Source organism: Ochlerotatus camptorhynchus, unplaced genomic scaffold (genome assembly GCF_037179485.1).
Source record: "Ochlerotatus camptorhynchus isolate MF236.1 unplaced genomic scaffold, CSIRO-AGI_Acam_v1.1 ptg000365l, whole genome shotgun sequence".
Lineage (NCBI taxonomy): Eukaryota > Metazoa > Arthropoda > Insecta > Diptera > Culicidae > Ochlerotatus > Ochlerotatus camptorhynchus.
Genome location: NW_027040853.1, coordinates 91,819 through 110,301, shown reverse-complemented (window position 1 = coordinate 110,301; position 18,483 = coordinate 91,819). Strand labels below are relative to the sequence as shown.

Genomic DNA, 18,483 nt, shown 5'->3' with positions numbered 1-18,483 from the left:
CGTATTTCGTTTAGTGTTGCTATTTCCATGTTTCATGGATCTGTTTGCACGTCTCATTCGTTTAGATTGGCAGACAACCACCGTGAAAGATTATTACATCTTTTCAATAAAGCCGATCGCACGAGCTGGGGAGACTTTCAGTAAAGTGAATGCATCCGTCTCGATCGGTTCGGATTTCCGTGTGGCTCCAGTCGTTCCGATTAGTTATGGTTTTCGGTATCGGTACGGGGTGAATAACAACCAGTTTCGTTGCCATTCAAGAGTGTCCGTTCCATCGCCGCTGTCTGTGTTTCATGTGCAGTTCATGGTAACAAAATACTTAACAAAAAGTGCACAGTGGGAAAACAAAAGTTGCCTAAATGAAAGTGCAAACGAAAGGAAAATTAATAATAGTGTTCACAGATTGTTTTATAAACAAATTCTAAGATTTTGTTGTGTGTGCCCTTCAAACAGTATTTCAAGAAAGTTCAAGAAGTTCAATAACTTCGTTCATCTGACGATTGAGATATAAAATTAAAATAGTGAAACACTTCGCGTTTGCTAGTGGATATAACAAAATCAATAAGAGCACCATGGAGTGTACTATAATGGGTCACCAAAGGAAATACATGACTCAGTTGGTACAAATGCACTCTTCGACAGCATCTAAGTTGTTCTTTGTAATGTCATTGTTCATCATAATTCAATTGGTGAAAGGAGAACATTTCGCAAAGCATGGACATAGCGACGAACTTCATGCGCTCGACCACAAGCATTGTAAGCATCAACACCCTAAAGCACATGAGGTGAGTACCCTATGGCTAGTACTTTTGCAACTTCTATAAAACTGTCATCCGTTGAAGTATAATGAAGGATAAAATAAAAGTCTCGATAAGTCAATTATAAGGCCAAATTTGAACGAATTTGGTTAGTTGCGATCAAGCTTTGCGGGAGAATTTTAATATTTGTATGGAACACGGATAGAAAACTGATTTTGCTTGCCAAAATCTCACATTGCAATATATTGACCACACCTATACATAAATTGGGCAAATTAGGCAAAACAGTTAACTCCAGTGCGTCTGGGTTCAATCCCAGCCGAGGTCGTTTTGATTTTTCAGAGGCGAAAAAAATCTCTGGTCACGTCTTCTTTTGGAAGGGAAGTAAAGCCGTTGGTCCCGGCCCATGTGTTGATGGGTGCGATATTTACTCAAGTGTGGAAGCCCTCTCCGTTGCCATTCGATTACCGTCAATAAATGGCAATCGATGCTCGTCGGTGATTGGAACTGGACTGCGGAACAGAAACCACGTTAAATCAAGAAATCAAAAAGAAGAAGAAGAAGGCAAACCAGCTTTGTCCGAGACCGCAAATCGATTCTACTTCTGTGCACAAAGTTATTAACCAGTTTGTATTCAGCATTTATCAATTTATCATTAATAACATTTGATCGAAAAGTGGTCTTTTTTAAAGTTGAGTGATATGGTGAATTTGTAGAAAAATATAAACAAAACATGTTTTCCCATAGTAATTTTTATATAAACTTCAAATGGTTTGTGCTAAGTCATTTTCTTACCAAACGAGTTCGAATTTTGGAAGGCTAATTAGGACCCTATTTGGGACCGTTTGAGCACTGTGGAGCGAAAATGTCAAATTTTACATCAGTCTACTGGGCCTCCTTAGCACAAGCCCGATGATCTCATATACACCAGGGTGCACTTGGTCAAAAAGTAATCGTTTAATAACTTTTTGCATTGTATATATTTCTCAACCAAATTCTCTGGTATATATCCAGGATTTTTGAAAATGTCTCTGTATTATGTATATTTAAATAAAAGCACTGAAACTTATGATCGCCGCGAATTATTGACAATGATATTGCTCTCGTACCACCAATCCGTAGTCGCGAGTGAGCTGTGATGCGAAGCTAGGCCGCGGCCAGAGTAGACGCGACGCGACAGATTCAAAAGAATCGTATTATTTATTATTGCGTGAGTCGCGTCGCGTGTCGCGTCTACTCTGGTCTTACACTAGCGAAGGAAGAGGAAAAGTGCTGCCGGCCAAAACTTTGCATCTGGTTAAAGTCGAACAGGCAATATAGCTGTATCATGAGAAAAATCTCAATCTGCCACACCTTACCTAACTAACTAGGATGGAGAATGGCTTCGGCCCCCCGAATCCCTATTCCAAGCAGGAGGTAACAATACATTTTAACGCTAATTTTCTGCAATATGATGCTTCACATCATAGAGCATCTTTAAGAAACATTTATGATGAATTTTCTTCAGAAATACCCCAATAGGAATAGGAGCTTCAGCTGTCCCCAACCCTTCCTATTTTTTTTTAAAATAACTAATCACTAATTTTCTGTTGCTCCTCGATCTGCTGACGATTGCCCCCACAAAGTTGGTGCCGTTATTCGAGTGCATTTCGAACGGAGCTCCCCGTCGTGCAACACATCTCCGAAAAGCCATAATACAAGATTGTGATGAAAGGCTGTGGGTAACTTCAAGGTGAACAGCTCTCTGTAAAAAGGGCTATCCATCTCTTCACCAAACTTCGACCGTCTTTTACTTCCAGTGGACCGAAATAGTCCATTCCGACGTATGTAAACGCTCGTATGAATGGTGTGAGTCGAGCACTAGGCAGCGGAGCCATCATTGGGGGCTTGGAAGCTGCATTCTTGACCTTGCAGATCTGGCATTCTCGCGAAACTTACCGGGTTAAGCCACGAAGTCCGGAAATGTAATACTGTTGTCTCATTTCGTTGTGAATTGTCTCATTGTTCGCGTGCAGAAATTGGTTTTTTCCTTGATTTTGTTTTCCGTCGATCTTGTTTTCCATGCTGAGCACCAATGCTACCGACGCCAGAGAGGCAGCTCCCACACCTGGACCCTACCACCTATCGACTCACCAACTCATGAACCGGGGACCAACGGCTTTACTTCCCTTCCGAAGGAAGGCGTGATCAGAGATGTTATGTCTCAGAACATCCTGGCGGCGCTGACTGGGATTAAACCCAGGCCTGCTGGGGTGAGAGGCAATCACGCTTACCACTACACCACCGGCGCCGTTGTGCAGAAATTGTTGATGAAAGCTGTTAATGATGATGTTTTCTGGGAAATATCACGTGATACTTGATTGGAGTAAGACGAATCTAGAGCCGCTTCTACTTCCCATGCGCTCATCTAAGAAGGGAGCCAGCCGTTTAAGGGAGCTTGATTTGGCAATCGTTCGATGATTTTCCAGAATCGCTAGATCATCCGGGTACGCCTCGGCCTGCGCTTGGCTTCCATTATTCTATTTAGTATTTATTAGTATTCTCGGCTTTCTGGATTTCACAACGTTGTAGAGCAGAACCTCGTTCTTGTACTGGAATCTTTTCTTCAGTACGGCAACCACTCGGTGTATGTAGACCATAGCTCTAACCAGACGATTCCAATTGGAAAAACGGATTTCGTTTATCAATTTCTTCATTACACTGTGACGGTGCAAAAGGGCAGGACGAAGTGCTTCACTTGTGATGGCTCCATTCTCAGCTTCCACGGGTCATTCGAAACCCTCTTTCTTAAGAAACTCCGAGCCCTTGAACCAGTGGCTATCAGGATGATAGGCTGGACCAGATACCCACTTAGTGGCTTCGTCAGCAACATTCAATCCTGATGGCTCGGAGATGAACTAGTCAGTTGGCTAAAAATCTCCCAATAAAGCTGTAAAAAATCCTGATGGCGCCGTATTTCCATTCATCCAAGCTGCTCAGAGCTAGTAAAGGGTGATAGGTCAAAATTTGGTCAAGGGAAAACGCGTGTAAATCGGTGAAATCGTTTATTTAAAAAATCAAATTAAATTTCTTTTTCAAGTTCAATTAGTATAAAATTCAGGAAAAATATTCAGTTAGGCTTCCGCTTTTCCAAATCAGAATTGCCGGGCCTTACGCTTGACCCCTGCCATCAGATTTTGTACAGCCACCTTGTCCACCTTCTTCGCCGCAGAAAGCCAGTTTGCCTTGAACTGCTGCTCGCCCTTAGCAGTTTTTTTGGTCTTCTTTAGGTTCCGCTTGACAATAGCCCAGTATTTCTCAATTGGGCGGAGCTCTGGCGTGTTGGCAGGGTTCTTGTCCTTGGGAACCACCTGCACGTTGTTGGCGGCGTACCACTCCATGGCCTTTTTACCGTAATGGCAAGATGCCAAATTCGGCCAAAACAGTACGGAACAACCGTGTTTCTTCAGGAAAGGCAGCAGACGTTTATTCAAACACTCTTTCACGTAAATTTCTTGGTTGACAGTCCCGGAAGCTATGAAAATGCTGCTTTTCAAGCCACAGGTACAGATGGCTTGCCAAACCAGATATTTCTTTGCGAACTTTGACAGTTTCATGTGCTTGAAAACATCTGCTACCTTTCCCCTTCCTTTTGCCGTATAAAACTCCTGTCCCGGAAGCTGCTTGTAGTCGGCTTTGACGTAGGTTTCGTCGTCCATTACCACGCAGTCAAACTTCGTCAGCATCGTCGTGTACAGCCTCCGGGATCGCGCTTTGGCCGTCGTATTTTGTTTATCATCGCGATTTGGAGTCACTACCTTCTTGTAAGTCGATAGTCCGGCTCGTTTTTTGGCTCGATGCACGGTTGTAGACGATACACCCAGCTTATTTGCGGCATCTCGGAGAGAGAGGTTAGGGTTTCGCTTGAAACTACCGGCAACTCTCTTTGTCGTCTCAGCGGCTTCCGGTTTTCGATTTCCCCCCGATCCAGACTTCCTGGCTGTCGACAAACGTTCCCCAAACACTTTAATTACATTTGAAACGGTTGATTTGGCAACTTTTAGCGATTTTGCCAACTTTGCGTGCGAGTAGCTCGGATTTTCGCGATGCGCGAGCAAAATTTTGATACGCTGCTCTTCTTGCTTGGACGGCATTTTGACAACTGAAGAGTGAATTCCAAAATCAAAATAGGAGCAACATTCTACACACACACACCTTCAAAATGAGGGGTGTTCAGGTTTTTTAAATGCAAAATTTAAAGAAATACGTCAAGTTGATATTGACCAAATTTTGACCGTATCACCCTTTATCTCCCCTACACGGAATCCCACGAATTGGTGATGCACAGTTGTTGAGCCCGTCTATATGAAACGTTTACTGATCGGAAGTGCTAGCGAAGATCAGACTGTTTGCATTAGTCGGGTTCCAATCATCCCGGAAAAAAATAACCATACAATTACCATAAAATAAAATACAGTTACAAGTAAATCTATTGCCAACAATCGATCTTATTGTGTGTATATAGTACACGAAGTTTTAGCATATTGTTATTACAATAGATGTACAATACGTCCCATATAGTAAGAGTTTTCAACAATAGAACAACAATACAATTAATGGTAAATGGTTCAAGTTTGTTCGGGAAAAAGTGATTTTTCGTATGGTTAAGATACATAACGACCCCCTTAATCTATTGTATATTCCCCAATTTACCATAGATTCTATTGTAGAACCAATACATTCTATTGTTATTTTATCGTTGTGGATAATACGATTTATTGTAAATACCATAAACTCTATTGTATGGTTACAATACATTTCATTGTACCTCTACGGTTCTTTTTTTTACGGGATAGCTGCCTGTAGTTCCAGCCTGGGAATCGAAAGCGGTTTCATATTCTTCTGGAACTTCTGCAGAAGAGTCGCTGAGTTTCTTCTGTTGGTTCGGATGTCTCACTACTATCCGCAGCGATATCCTGGTCCACGGAATCCACACAGTATATGGAACTTTCTAAAACTCTGCTTCGCCACATGGCATACCCAAGTAACAATTTGAACAATTTGAAGATCTATCACCAACCACCGGAGAGGGCATGAAAGAGTTACCAGTTGTTGCCAGGTTGAGGGAATCGCTTTTCCTAGAATACGCAATGAAAATATCCATGGAATTCGGAATGCTGTTGAAATATAAACTAATTATGTTTTTATTACTTCATGCGTGATTTTTTTCCTTTGGTTTGTTTTCCGTCGATCTTGTTTTCCGTGCTGAGCACCAATGCTACCGACGCCAGGGAGGCAACTTCCACACCTGGACCCTACCTATAGACCCATTTTCATCACGACAACAACAGGCTTGTTTATCGTTGACATATAACACATATTAAAGTTTGACGGTATTCTGACAACTTGAACCAAAAATTAAACGATGGTAGTGAACGTCAAAAATGTCCCATAGTGATTTTTCAAACAAACTTCAAACCCTTTACGGCGACTTTTAAACATTTCATCATTCTTTTCCATTTTTTGAACTGGCTCATATTGTGGGATTATGAATTAAACTGGAGGATGCCCTATTAGATTGCAAATACTTTTTTCAAAGTGAATCACCGTAGTTTATTGTTTATTGTTTATTAAAAAATTCAACTGACAATTACTGTCTAAATGAATAAAACTTAAACTAAATAGTTTCGGTCAACGGTACGGAAAAGACCAAGTAGCCGATGACGAAACACGTCAGCTGATACATTGAAGTCGAACATATAAAAAAAGTTGTTGAATTTGATTGCTCGAATTGGCTCGTGTTGTGTATAATTCCGGCTCCGTGGTTCCAAAAACAGAAAGTCGCGTTGACGAAGAGACCTCTCAGGGACATACATATTTAGCTGTGACAGCAGTGTTGGGCAGTCAATGTCACCTGTAAGCAGCTTTCCAGCGAACATAGCTTGAGCGACCGTCCGTCTCACCTCTAATGGCTCGATTCCCAGGAGACGGCAACGCTCCTCGTACGGTGGCAAGTTCGTTGGGTCACGCCAGTTGAGGAAACGAAGAGCATATCTCACAAACTTGCGTTGAACGGATTCAATTCTAGTGATCCAGCTAGCATGGAAAGGGCACCAAACAACTGAACTTGACTCCAATAAGGATCGCACAAGCGAGCAGTAAAGTGACCTGAGACATAGCGGGTCACGAAACTCGTCGGCAATTTTGAAAATAAAGCCCAATTGTCGATTAGCTCTGGAGATGATGTCATTGTAGTGGATTCTGAAAGTGAGTCTGCAGTCCAAGGTAACGCCAAGATCCTTCACACTTAGATTTTTTTGCCGAGATGGGCACCACCGAGCAGCTCGGCATTTTATTTTGCTGGAAATTCAGCAAAAAATATGTTTGTTAGCTGAGATCTCGGCAAAATTCCCGTTTGTTAGCTGAATCTCGGCAAGTTTTTCACTGAGATCCAGCAAAATAAAATGCCGAGCTGCTCGGTGGTGCCCATCTCGGCAAAAAAATCTAAGTGTGTTTATGTGCTCTACACGTGCAAGACAGCGTCTGTAGAGAACATAGTCAAACATGATTGGTTCGATTTTTCGGTGATAGGAAATAATGTTACATTTTTCTATGCTTAGACTCATCAAATTTCTTGAGCACCAGTCAGCAAAAATACCTAACATATTCTGGAGATCCCAGCAGTCCGAGAGGCTTTTAAAATTTAAAATTTAGTAGATTTTCGTATCGTCTGCATAGAAAACGCGGCATCCTGATGGTATCAGCAAGGCGACATCGTTTAAAAAGATCAAAAATAGTAGCGGTCCTAGGTTACTGCCTTGCGGGACTCCCGAGTTTTTTGAGAAAACATCCGATTCCGACGCGCCAATCTTGATATGTACATAGCGATTCACCAAGTAAGATCTGAACCAATCCACAGCAGTTGACGAGATGCCAAGTATCTCCAGCTTGGCCAGCAAGATATTATGGTCCACCGTGTCAAATGCAGCTTTTAGATCCATATACGCAGTATCGACTTGCCATCCTGAATCCATGCATCGCAGACAGTTAGAAGTGAACTGCACCAGGTTCGTGGACACGGAGCGCTTCGGGTAGAAACCGTGTTGTTCTGTATCGATATAATTTTTGCAGTGTGTACCAGTTATGGCTATACGTTCCTATTATGGTAATGAGCTATGGGAATTCCGTAGGCCATAATTGAAACACACTTTAATAGGAACGTATATAGCCATAACTGGTATATTCGTCTTATTATTCCTTGTGGTTTTTTTTTTAAATTTCAATTCAGGTCAGAATCACATGAGATCTAATGAATAAGATTAATGGCGCTCATATTAAGTTCCCAGGCCCATATTAGTAACACTCAGATATGTTCCGGGTACCTTCGGCCATAGATGTATCGCTCTTTGGAGCATCGCTCATTACTTTTTTTTTATATAGAAAGCTAATGTTAAGTCCAATTAAATGTTCAGTTAATCCATCTTAAAATAGCAAGATTAATGCTGGTATCCTCCCAATCAAACTTCAAAACATAGTGCACATTATTGCGCATCATTGTGCGACCAGAACAAAAGTAAAACGATTGCGTGTGGGGTTTTCCGGTTAGTAACTGTACCGATAATACTTTAAGATGAATTAACTGAAAATTCAATTGGACTTATCGTTAGCTATCTATATCTGCTTCGGGGAAGCTAAAACCAGATACAACTAAAGCCAGTCATACCCAACCATGTCTCAGGAGTGGTTTAGGGACAAAAGGTCGAAAGACAGAAGATCCAAACGACAAAAAGTTGAACGGCAAACGATAGAGGAAATGAATGTAATGTCGGCCTAAATGCCCCTAATTTGGGCCCATACATAAATTCAGCAATGTGTTAAAATATAAGCAATTATAACGGAATTTAAAGGAAATAAATCAATACTTTCAAAAAGCTCATCATTTATTGGGCAAGTTAAGTTTTCTTTATTAGGGAGGCTTTCAGCCTAGGGCTGGTTTGCCTCCGGAAAATTTATGGGTATTTTATCTTCTCTTAATCATGAGAATTAGTGTAGATACACTTCGAACTTTGGAATATTTGTGAGTTCTAGGATTTGAAAAATTGATGAGAAATCAAAATCTAATATGTTAACAAGATTTTTACTTCTTTTATATATGATCAGTTCTTTTCAGAAACTACGAAAAACTTAGATGAGAAGTAATAATCTCTTATATTTCAGAGATTTTCATTTCATTTATACGCGAGCAGTGCTTTAATGAAAACATATGAATACTCTTCTTTAAAAATGCGCTAATACTTAAAAAAAAAACAGTTTTGGAATTTCGCCTTTTCGTCCCATCGACCTTATATCCCTTTGGATGTCCTTTCGACCTTTCGTCGTTTGAACTTTTGTCATAGACTCCTCGAGCGCCCCTCACACTCAAAAAAATCCACACGTCATCATATCATTTAATTTTGCACTATTGTGAAACACATCCATTTCATATGTGAATATCGTGCTATGAACCATGCCTGTACACTACTGATTTGAATTGTGACACACTTGGATATCAATAGCTTTGTACATCATAGTTCAATGTTCTTCAATATTCTACTTGATCTAATTCTACTTTACCGACACTAAACATGAATCAAAGCTGCCGGAGGGCAGAGCTTACGCATGCCTTTTTTAATGGGTCTGATTTGGGATTAGATCCTGGACTGTTGGGGTGTGCTGCTGTCGTTGTCTTTGTTCGATCTCACTAGGCAACGGTTGTTCTCATATAGCGTAGAGCGCTACTTCGTCGCAATCGCCCATTTCCGTTCTATCGATCAGAAAAGATCAAAAATATCAATGATTTCACCGTACACAAATCAATAATAGGTTTGTATCGATGCGTTAGTTCATTAGCTACAACATAAATCCTATTAGAGCGCATTGTATGAATATTTACGCTCATTGTTCTCAAAACAAAAGAAGCGCTCCTAGCGAATCCTCCTTTTCTACGTTTATCCGTAGGACGAAGAAAATCTAATGGCGTTTCAATGCGTTTGGACGGAATTGAAACTCGGAGGATGAATTTAGAATCAAGAAGCAGTATTAGTTTTTAAAAAATTTCTTAACAATTTGTGACTCTTTATCAAATCCAACGTATGGAAAGGTGAATCTTTGATAGAAATATTCCAATATTCGTTCAAACCCGTTCAAAAAAGAGAGATAAAGCGGGGCTTGTGCTTAGTAGGACGGAAATTAAATCAAAAACCCTATGAGGCTGGGATGAAGTCACAATTCATGTTTTAGATGTTTATAACAAGCAATTCACATCGCATTGAAATGCAAAACACTTCAAATCCATCTGTTGAATTGTTAATTTCAAAGTGTGAAACATTAGAAATCATTGAACCAAGGTAAAATACATTTAAAATAATTGTGATTGTGCATTTTAAAAATTTCGATCAGACGTGTGGATTTTTTAAAATTCAAGTTTTCATTTGCTGTCATTTATGGCGCCGAAAGTCACATTGATGACACCCGGGCACGTTCCGAGTGTTGTGTGGCCAAAATCTGCCATGAGCTAAACTGAAATTAACGCTTCTCTGAATGCGGAATTGAACAATTTTGTCAAAATTTAAATATAGTCAGAAGGGTCAGATCTGTTCTTCTTCTTCTTTGGCTTTATTACATTCCCACTGGGAATTTACGCCGGCTGTCAACTTAGTGTTGTTTTGAGCACTTCCACACTTGTTGGTTGAGAGCTTTCTAAGCCTGTGCCATTTTTGATTTAGTATATATTGTGTGACAAGTGCAATCGAGCAGTGAAACTTTGCATAATTGTTTGTTATAGTCAATCATTCACATTTTTGCTAAAATTTTACCATTTTGAAAAAACTATCGGCGTATTCCAGATTTTTCAACAAATCATAACAGAAACACGTCATTTCCAATCGAAATGTCGTCTGAGACAAAGCTGTAAGAAAAAAATATTACTTTTCATGAAAAATATATACGAGTTTCGTTGGAAAGATTCTGCTAGATCGTTTTATAGCATACTTGGAAACAATCATTTTGTTCATACAAACGTTCCTAGGTATATTATCATAAAATGCTGTATAGAAAAGAAAATCAAACTAACCGTGAAATATTAATATTCAATGTCTGGTAGGAGCATTCCCGCATCTAAAAACTCTGGGGGTAATAATACAATGTACGTGCCAGTTTGTATGATCGTAAATGCATTATGTCCCCAGTTGACGTGTATCGAGCTTGATGCACTTTGGTAGGTATATATTTTATACGTATTATGTCCGCATCAAAAAGATAAACTAGCGATAAGTAAACGAAGAACATGTTGCCTACAATTGCGGAAACGTTCTGTCTCCAAGTTGCATGGTGTAGTGGGTTTAGATGACTGCAACCTCTCTATTTTAGAGAACAATCATCATACACAATGCGATGTAAACTACACAGGGTTAAATCATGAGAACCTGGAAAACTGTTAAGTACCTGGTCTTACTATTGTGGAATGTGAATTAGATAATCAAACCATGCGACAACTTTGAATGGATATGAAGTGATCGACGTAGAGATATAACATGAGTAGTAATTAGCTGGAAATGTCATATGTTAGGGATAGTTCAAGTAAGTCGTCATTGTATTCACACGTTCTTCGCAACCAACATGCTAAACGCAACTTAATGAAATAGTATTGTTGCGTAATTTCAGTCATGTAGTCGTTTTTTCGCGTTCTTTAATAAACAATTACTAAATCTTATCATACATATAGTATGTGCTATGCTGGGAGTATTCAACTTGCTGTGTGCAAAAAATAATCAGTCATCTTTGTCTAGCTATAGTTGTTTTTGATTTTGAAACTGCCATCCTGATTTTTTTTAAGAATCATCATTCGACTGCAGTTGAATGCGGTTTTTCAATCAACCACTTCGATCCGGATCGGTTGCCTTGACTACGCAAAAAAGTATCGTTTGAACAGCTTCGTTAGAGGGTTTGTTTGAGGTGTAGCATAATATGAGCGTGACTTATGATCACGACAGTGTTTTTCCCTTCCCCTTCGCTGACTAGTTGTCTAAATCCAGTCGTTGCATTAGGCCAGTCGTTTGAGCACAGATCTGCTGCTCAGTTGAATTTCAAGCTTTCAAATAATCTCTTCTGAGAACAGTGAATAGTTTACTAAAACGGTAACCACGATCCACCCAAATTTCATAATATGAATCGAATACGCTACAGAAACAACGTGCATGCAACAATGTTGTGTAATGCCGAATCAATTTGAATAGTATGATGATTACCAAGTTAAGTCGCGCACCTCTGGACATGTTAAAGTGGTGTTGTATCGTTATCCGGTTTTGACCAATCCAATGAATAATTAATAGACTTTTCATTCAAGGTGCTCAATGCATAGCTTTGGATCTACTAACCATCATGAGATTGTGTTTGTGCCTTAAATAAATAAAAAATGAATTCGAACATTCTTCCAAGCTTGTGTCAAAGTTTGTCGGAATGAAGTTGGCTGTATTCGACTGACGTTTGCCATAAAAAAATGCATACCATTAGCTTTGTTTGATCACCCTGCTCGAATTCGCTCGTTGTTGCTCGGCAGACCAACTCGCGATTTATTGTTAACAACTGTCAACCTGCTTCGAGCTAGTTTGAAATGAACACCCGTTTTGATCTGATTCTCAGTTTTCTTAATTTTTGTAAGAAAATTCCTACAGAACATTCCATCGTAAGTAGATACGTCTTTTTCTTCTTTTTTCAAAAATGAAACTGGTAAAAACGATAAAATATCAAGCCTGTTCGAACTACTAGAACATGCTCGAACTAAAACTAGCGAACTGTTACTAGCAGTCGCTCATATTTGGCTGAATGAACACCAAGTAAGGCAGCAATTCGGAGTAGCTCAGATCGGCTGAATGAACGTCAAAACCGAGCTCGCAAGTTGTTGCGAAACATTCTTATTCTTTCTTAGATGGCTAGTTGGAATAAATATTGCCCTTCACTACCTCCCTTTTTTATGGATAGTTTACTCTATTGTCTTGCTATCGAGAGCTCGCAATTCAATTTCGGAGTTCACTCATCCTTGGCCCCAACAGTGTGCTTTTGTCTAATAGGCCACTATTGAAATTCGCTGACTTGCCTTCATCGGGTTGTTGATTTTCTAGTTAGGCTTTTGACGATAGTCATTGAAGCACATCGGATAACCGCATCAAACAAATTAACAGCTTGGCAAACATCGTCAAATTAATAACTTTTCGCTCAATCCAATTTGGGGTTTGCAACTAATTTCCTTTGCATTTTTGCACCAGCGCACAGTGGTTTGAAAGCGCTAAAACGTGCGTTTTATTATTTACGCGAAAACTGATCATTTAAGCCATATAGTGTCTTTCGAGAAGCTCGTTCTTTTGAACTCAACTTTTCCATGATTAATCTACTGCATGTCATAAATCATCCTATTTCGCGTAAATAATTAAACGTATGTTTTAGCGCTTTTAAACCACTGTGCAGCCATAGGCTAGCTTTGAGTTGGTGGCTGTGAGACTTTGTGTGGTTCCTCAGCAAACCACAAAATTTTGCAAAGCAACGTGTAAACTAATTCACTTTCTAATCCGCACACTATGGCTGCTGACGTCTGGTTGCTCTAAAGCGGTCCAACGGTCGAAGCAGTAAGCAGTGTGTGAATAAAGTTTACTGAACGCCCTGACATTTGGAAACATGCTCGGTTAATTTGCAAATTTGATGGTGTTTGTGGGGTTTGATCGAAGCCTGTAGACATCATAGGCCGTAGCAAATCGATCGTTTAGCTGTTGAGTTGTGCTGTTCCTAGTGCAACTTAGCAGCACGTTTTAAGGTATGCATGATTGCACTCTCAATCCTCATCGGTTTATAGTGAACTCATTGTTGGTGTTTTGAAGGTAAAGAACACAATCACATACAACTGGGAAGTAATTTTTTAATGGCTTATTACTTTTCTTCAACAAAAGAATTACCTCTCCTTATGGGGGAACGAATATATACAACAGATATAGCAAGGTCAAAATAACCTTGAAACGATTTCAAACCTGACTAGCTTAAAAACACCAAATAGCCAAAAACTGACAAAAATCCTTACACACGTAGGCTTTTTACAAAACGTCAAATGGCCTGAAACTAAGAGTATATGATATAAGATTGTCCATGGCTGATACGAAACAAAACGGAATTTTTATCATCAAACATATTCCGCAAAATAACCGAAACTAAATTTCCCAAAATTGCATCACGAATGGGAAACGGATGGGTCCAGGATGAGATTTGAACTCGTGTCTATCGTGGGTCGTATGGATGTTAACGTAACGTAACAGTAATTTTTTGTACAAACTGATGCAGTTATAGAGAGTATTCTCTGAACTTGTTAATCGTAAAAGTTTTATAAAATCATTCTTTCAGTAGAATTTAAGACTGCACAGTGGTGCCAAGGATATAAAAAAACGCATTTTTAAATAACTCTGAAATTGTTGATTGTCTTCAGAAAAGTTTCTCAGTATACTTAGTAACTCCTTCTTATGGCATAAGCAATTAAACGATAAATCCCCATAACATTGAGCTACAAAATTAATTTTTTGATCAAGATGAGATAGAGAAAAACTTTGTTTGGTAAACCTGAACATTTTAACTTTCTAGCTCTAATTGTTCAAACTTCGTGAACATTAGTTTTTTGTTTGTCACCCCTCTACTTTCTTGTATTTGTTGATGGTTTAGATGTTTGGATTTCAAGTTTAACAGATGTCTCTTCTCAGCTTTAGTTGTTGAGAAAATTTTAATTATTATGTACGGTTCAAGTCCTAGCAGACATGTTTGGAGAGTAACCACCTTGGTGGAATTTGTTTGTTTTAGAAATGTGGAAAAGGAAACTACTTAAAACTAATATTTGCAACCTACAACTAAACTAATCTACTTTATACAAATCAAAGCATTTCTGCATTTCTGTGCAAATCTAGTCTTAATGTCGGCAATTTTAAAACACATTTTTTGAGTGTTCGGTAGACGTCAGATATCCTTGTGTCAAATGAACGATTAAGGATCATCCTCGAGGTTCTGTTCTGCGCTACCTGAAATTTATTCCTATGAGTTTGTGCACATGATTCCCACACTGGAGCTGCGTAGAAGATCGCAGGTGCACTAATTTCGTTAGCGCCCTTCGACCATATGCAATGCATTCAATAGTTTTTGTAAGGGACCTTCGAGTTATAGAATTATCGAGCACAACATCCCATAGGAAATAACAATCACAGTAGCCTTGACGTTTTACTTTGACTCTATAACACGATATCGTTGACTGTATTTTCTTAGAAATTAGCTTTGACTGCTCTGTCATCTAAATTTTTTACTCCGCGTTTTGAAAGAACAAACATAGCTGAGTCCAGATCTAGAATTAGATTTTTTCAGCACGTAAAATTGTTGAGAAAACTGGGATTCAATTCACAAAAGTAGGGGAAAGTAGTCAACAATGAGACAGTTTTTCTTCAACAATTTTTCAAATTTTGTCCATGAATGCTATAAGCAAGCCTTTGACTGCATTCGAAAGGTATAGGTTTCTAGTTGATTTAAAAAAGTGTCAGGCGGATAGGTTGTAATTTAATTTAGTTACAACTACACATTGAGACACATGTTTTAATATGGTTCTAATCATAAAATTATTATTCGACGACACGTTAAATGATATTTGAGAGATCGTATGGTTTATCGAGTATGGGAACGATAATAAATTACGTTACGCTTTTAGTGGGGAGAGGGGAGGATTTGGAAACCGTGACGAACCATACATTTTTTAAAGTCCATACGAAATAACGTGACAAAGGATGAAGATATGCTTGAAAATGACGTAATTAATTGAAGAATACTTTTTATCATTCTTACAAAAATGGTATACATATCACTGACATGTCTCACTAATCTCCAAAGGTATGTTTTCTGAAAAATAGTAAAATAGTGGTACTAAGCAAACAATTTCATTTTCATCACTTATGATAATAAAACCTTATTGCTATGCGATAGTAATTGTTGATTGTTTTAAATAATACTAAATAACACATTAAAAAAAAAGATTGGTATATGTAGTTTCCTTAAGTACGTGTTTAATCTACAGCATACTGATATTAAAAGCAAAATGTTGTAATTGACGATAAACAAATAAATTTACTTAAGGTTTAAGTCTTAACCCAGTCTCATAGGAGAAATTTGTTGTAGGTTCCATGTACTGCCCTTTTCAGCATAGTCGTCTCAGTTCTAAAAACAGTTAGATAAGAAAGACGCAGTTGAAGATATTTTTCTCCATGGGCTCTTATAAATGGGATAGGAAAATTTTCTCAACAAAGTAAAACACTTTTCGTGTACCGTAAGACATTGTGACATTGGGCTAAAATTGTTCATTGATGCAAACATCTTGAATGTACAGAAAATGATGACTAGAATATGTTCCATGAATTTTAACACTTTTATGTGGATAGTCGAGGGTTACACGCGATCTTTAGCCATGCATACAAAACGTTCCTAGGTTCCTACATTGTGATCATAACCAAGTGTATGGAAACTGGGGGTTAGCCCGGCCCCTTAAGCATTAAGACTGTTTTAATCTTTCTCAAGCAGAGTCCATGCCTAGACAGTTTTGAATAGGAATTGTGTGATAGCAAGAGTTAAATAGGGTTATTGGACCCTACCTATTGACCCATCAACTCATGAACCCGGGGACCAACGGCTTTACTTCCCTTCCGAAGGTAGGCGTGATAAGAGATATTATGCCTCAGAACATCCCGGCGGCGCTGACTGGGATTGAACCCAGGCCTGCTGGGGTGACAGGTAATCACGCTTACCACTACACCACCGGCGCCGTTAATGAACGCTAATGATTAAGAAAGCATTAATTAGAAACATTACACTTTAACCTGGTAACCTAATTCATCAATACTCCTCCATCTCTGGCTCGCTATCCTTTTATACGTCTGTATATATGTGGTTCCATGCATGATTCATATTTAGTTAACTTTTTGTACAGTAAAGCTCGATTCACTTAATATCTGGACGCAAGAAATCAGCTCTATATAGGGAGTTCTTTATTGCGTTTGAGGAAAAAAAAATAAGGAAAATTCGGATTTGATGAAATGATGACTTTTCTTGAATACCTGGCATCATCTTTTGGACACTCTGTTCGTCAACTTGAGCGGTCATTTTATTCCACCATCTCTTGATCTCTGTAGCATCCCGAGTAATTTTTCCAGTCATTTTCAGCTTTCGCTTAACAATTGCCTAATATTTCTCGATTGGGCGAAATTGAGGGCAATTGGGTGGGTTGAGGTCTTTTTCGATGAAATCCACTCTGTTGTCACCGTACCACTGAAGTGTCTCTCGATTGTAGTGGTAGCTAGCCAAATCTGGCCAAAACTTCACAGGGCCTTCGTGTGCTTCGATGAATGGAGGAATGTGTTTTTTCAGGCACTCTTCCTTGTAGAGCTTCCCATAAGGTTTTACATTTGCCTATTTCTTATTTAATTTTAGTAAAGTAAGATATCGATTTCAATCAACCATTTCCATGACAGTCATGAATATATCATTAGTGAATATATGCTTAAACTTGTTTTCCTGGTTAAAATGTGAATGTTGTAAGGTAGGGTACGAAAAAAAAATATTTTTGACCCTTACGGGGTGCATTGTAAAGTAATGGTACTTGACAATCGATTCCAACATATCTCATTTTCGTCAAAAATGGTAATGGGACTGTTATGTCGTGTATTAGTGGAAATTTAATCAACATTAATTTAGACGACCAAATTACGTTATCTGTACTAGCGTAAATTTTCCTATATTATGCATATCTTTTATGAAGCAAGAGGAGAACGGATACCAATCCTGTTGATACATGAAGATTGTTAATGATCTTGAAAATATGACAAATCAGTTTTCAACAGCTAAAAGTTCTGTTATAAATTTGCGCGGCTTTTTGAGTTTGATTCGATGAAGCACACGAAATGAAAAAAAAATAAAACCCACACCCATTAATCGCATTCTGTCAACTTCTCAGATAGGTTAGGCAAGCGACAACTGAGGAGAGTTGTTTTATTGCGTCATGGGTCAATAGCCTACGGAAATTAATCATGAAAACGGTAAAATACTACCATTTTGCGCACCATCAGAAGAGCCTTCATTTAAAATATGACTATCGGAAAGCCACGAATTCGATGGAAAAGGTTGCGATCATCTTGTGTTTCGTGAATAGTGAATGCATTCGCTAGAAGAAATCATCTAATAGCGGCTGTTCGAGCCATCCACCATGATTTATGATGAATTGAAATCAAGGTTTTGCATAACGACTCATGATTAGTCAAATTGCCGGAATGGGCCGAAACCTAAAGGTGAGGTGTGAATCGTACGAGGGGTTTGTTTGTTTGAGCGAATTGCAAATTGTACTGTAGTCAGAGATGTTATCGCGCCATAAACTGGTCCATGGGTCTGTTTTGTGTGTCTAAGGCTTCAAACTCTTGGTGGAAGGTCGGAATGGTTTGTATTTAATTTGAGCAGTGTTTGTGTTGGACTTACTATAATGAATAAGGTGTGCTTGCCGTTACTGAATATTCGAATTGCAGAGTTAGTTCTCAGTCTTTTGTCATATTGCGCTAAAGTAATGTTCAACTCGCAATAAAACGGTCCGATATTCGTGAATAGGCGACGACAAAATGAAATTTTGGGACACCCTTTAATGCATATGTGTGAGAAGGTT

At 38.9% G+C, this 18,483-nt stretch overlaps 1 protein-coding gene across 1 annotated transcript in view; it reads left to right on the top strand.

The window, feature by feature from the left end:
* Invadolysin (leishmanolysin-like peptidase, invadolysin) overlaps positions 1 to 18,483 on the top strand; it is a 91,399-nt gene continuing 72,916 nt past the window's right edge. Inside the window, exon 1 of the mRNA XM_065232203.1 lies at positions 1 to 785. Coding sequence (XP_065088275.1) covers positions 573 to 785 — 213 coding nt within the window. The 5' untranslated portion in view covers positions 1 to 572. The remainder of the gene's footprint in view (positions 786 to 18,483) is intronic.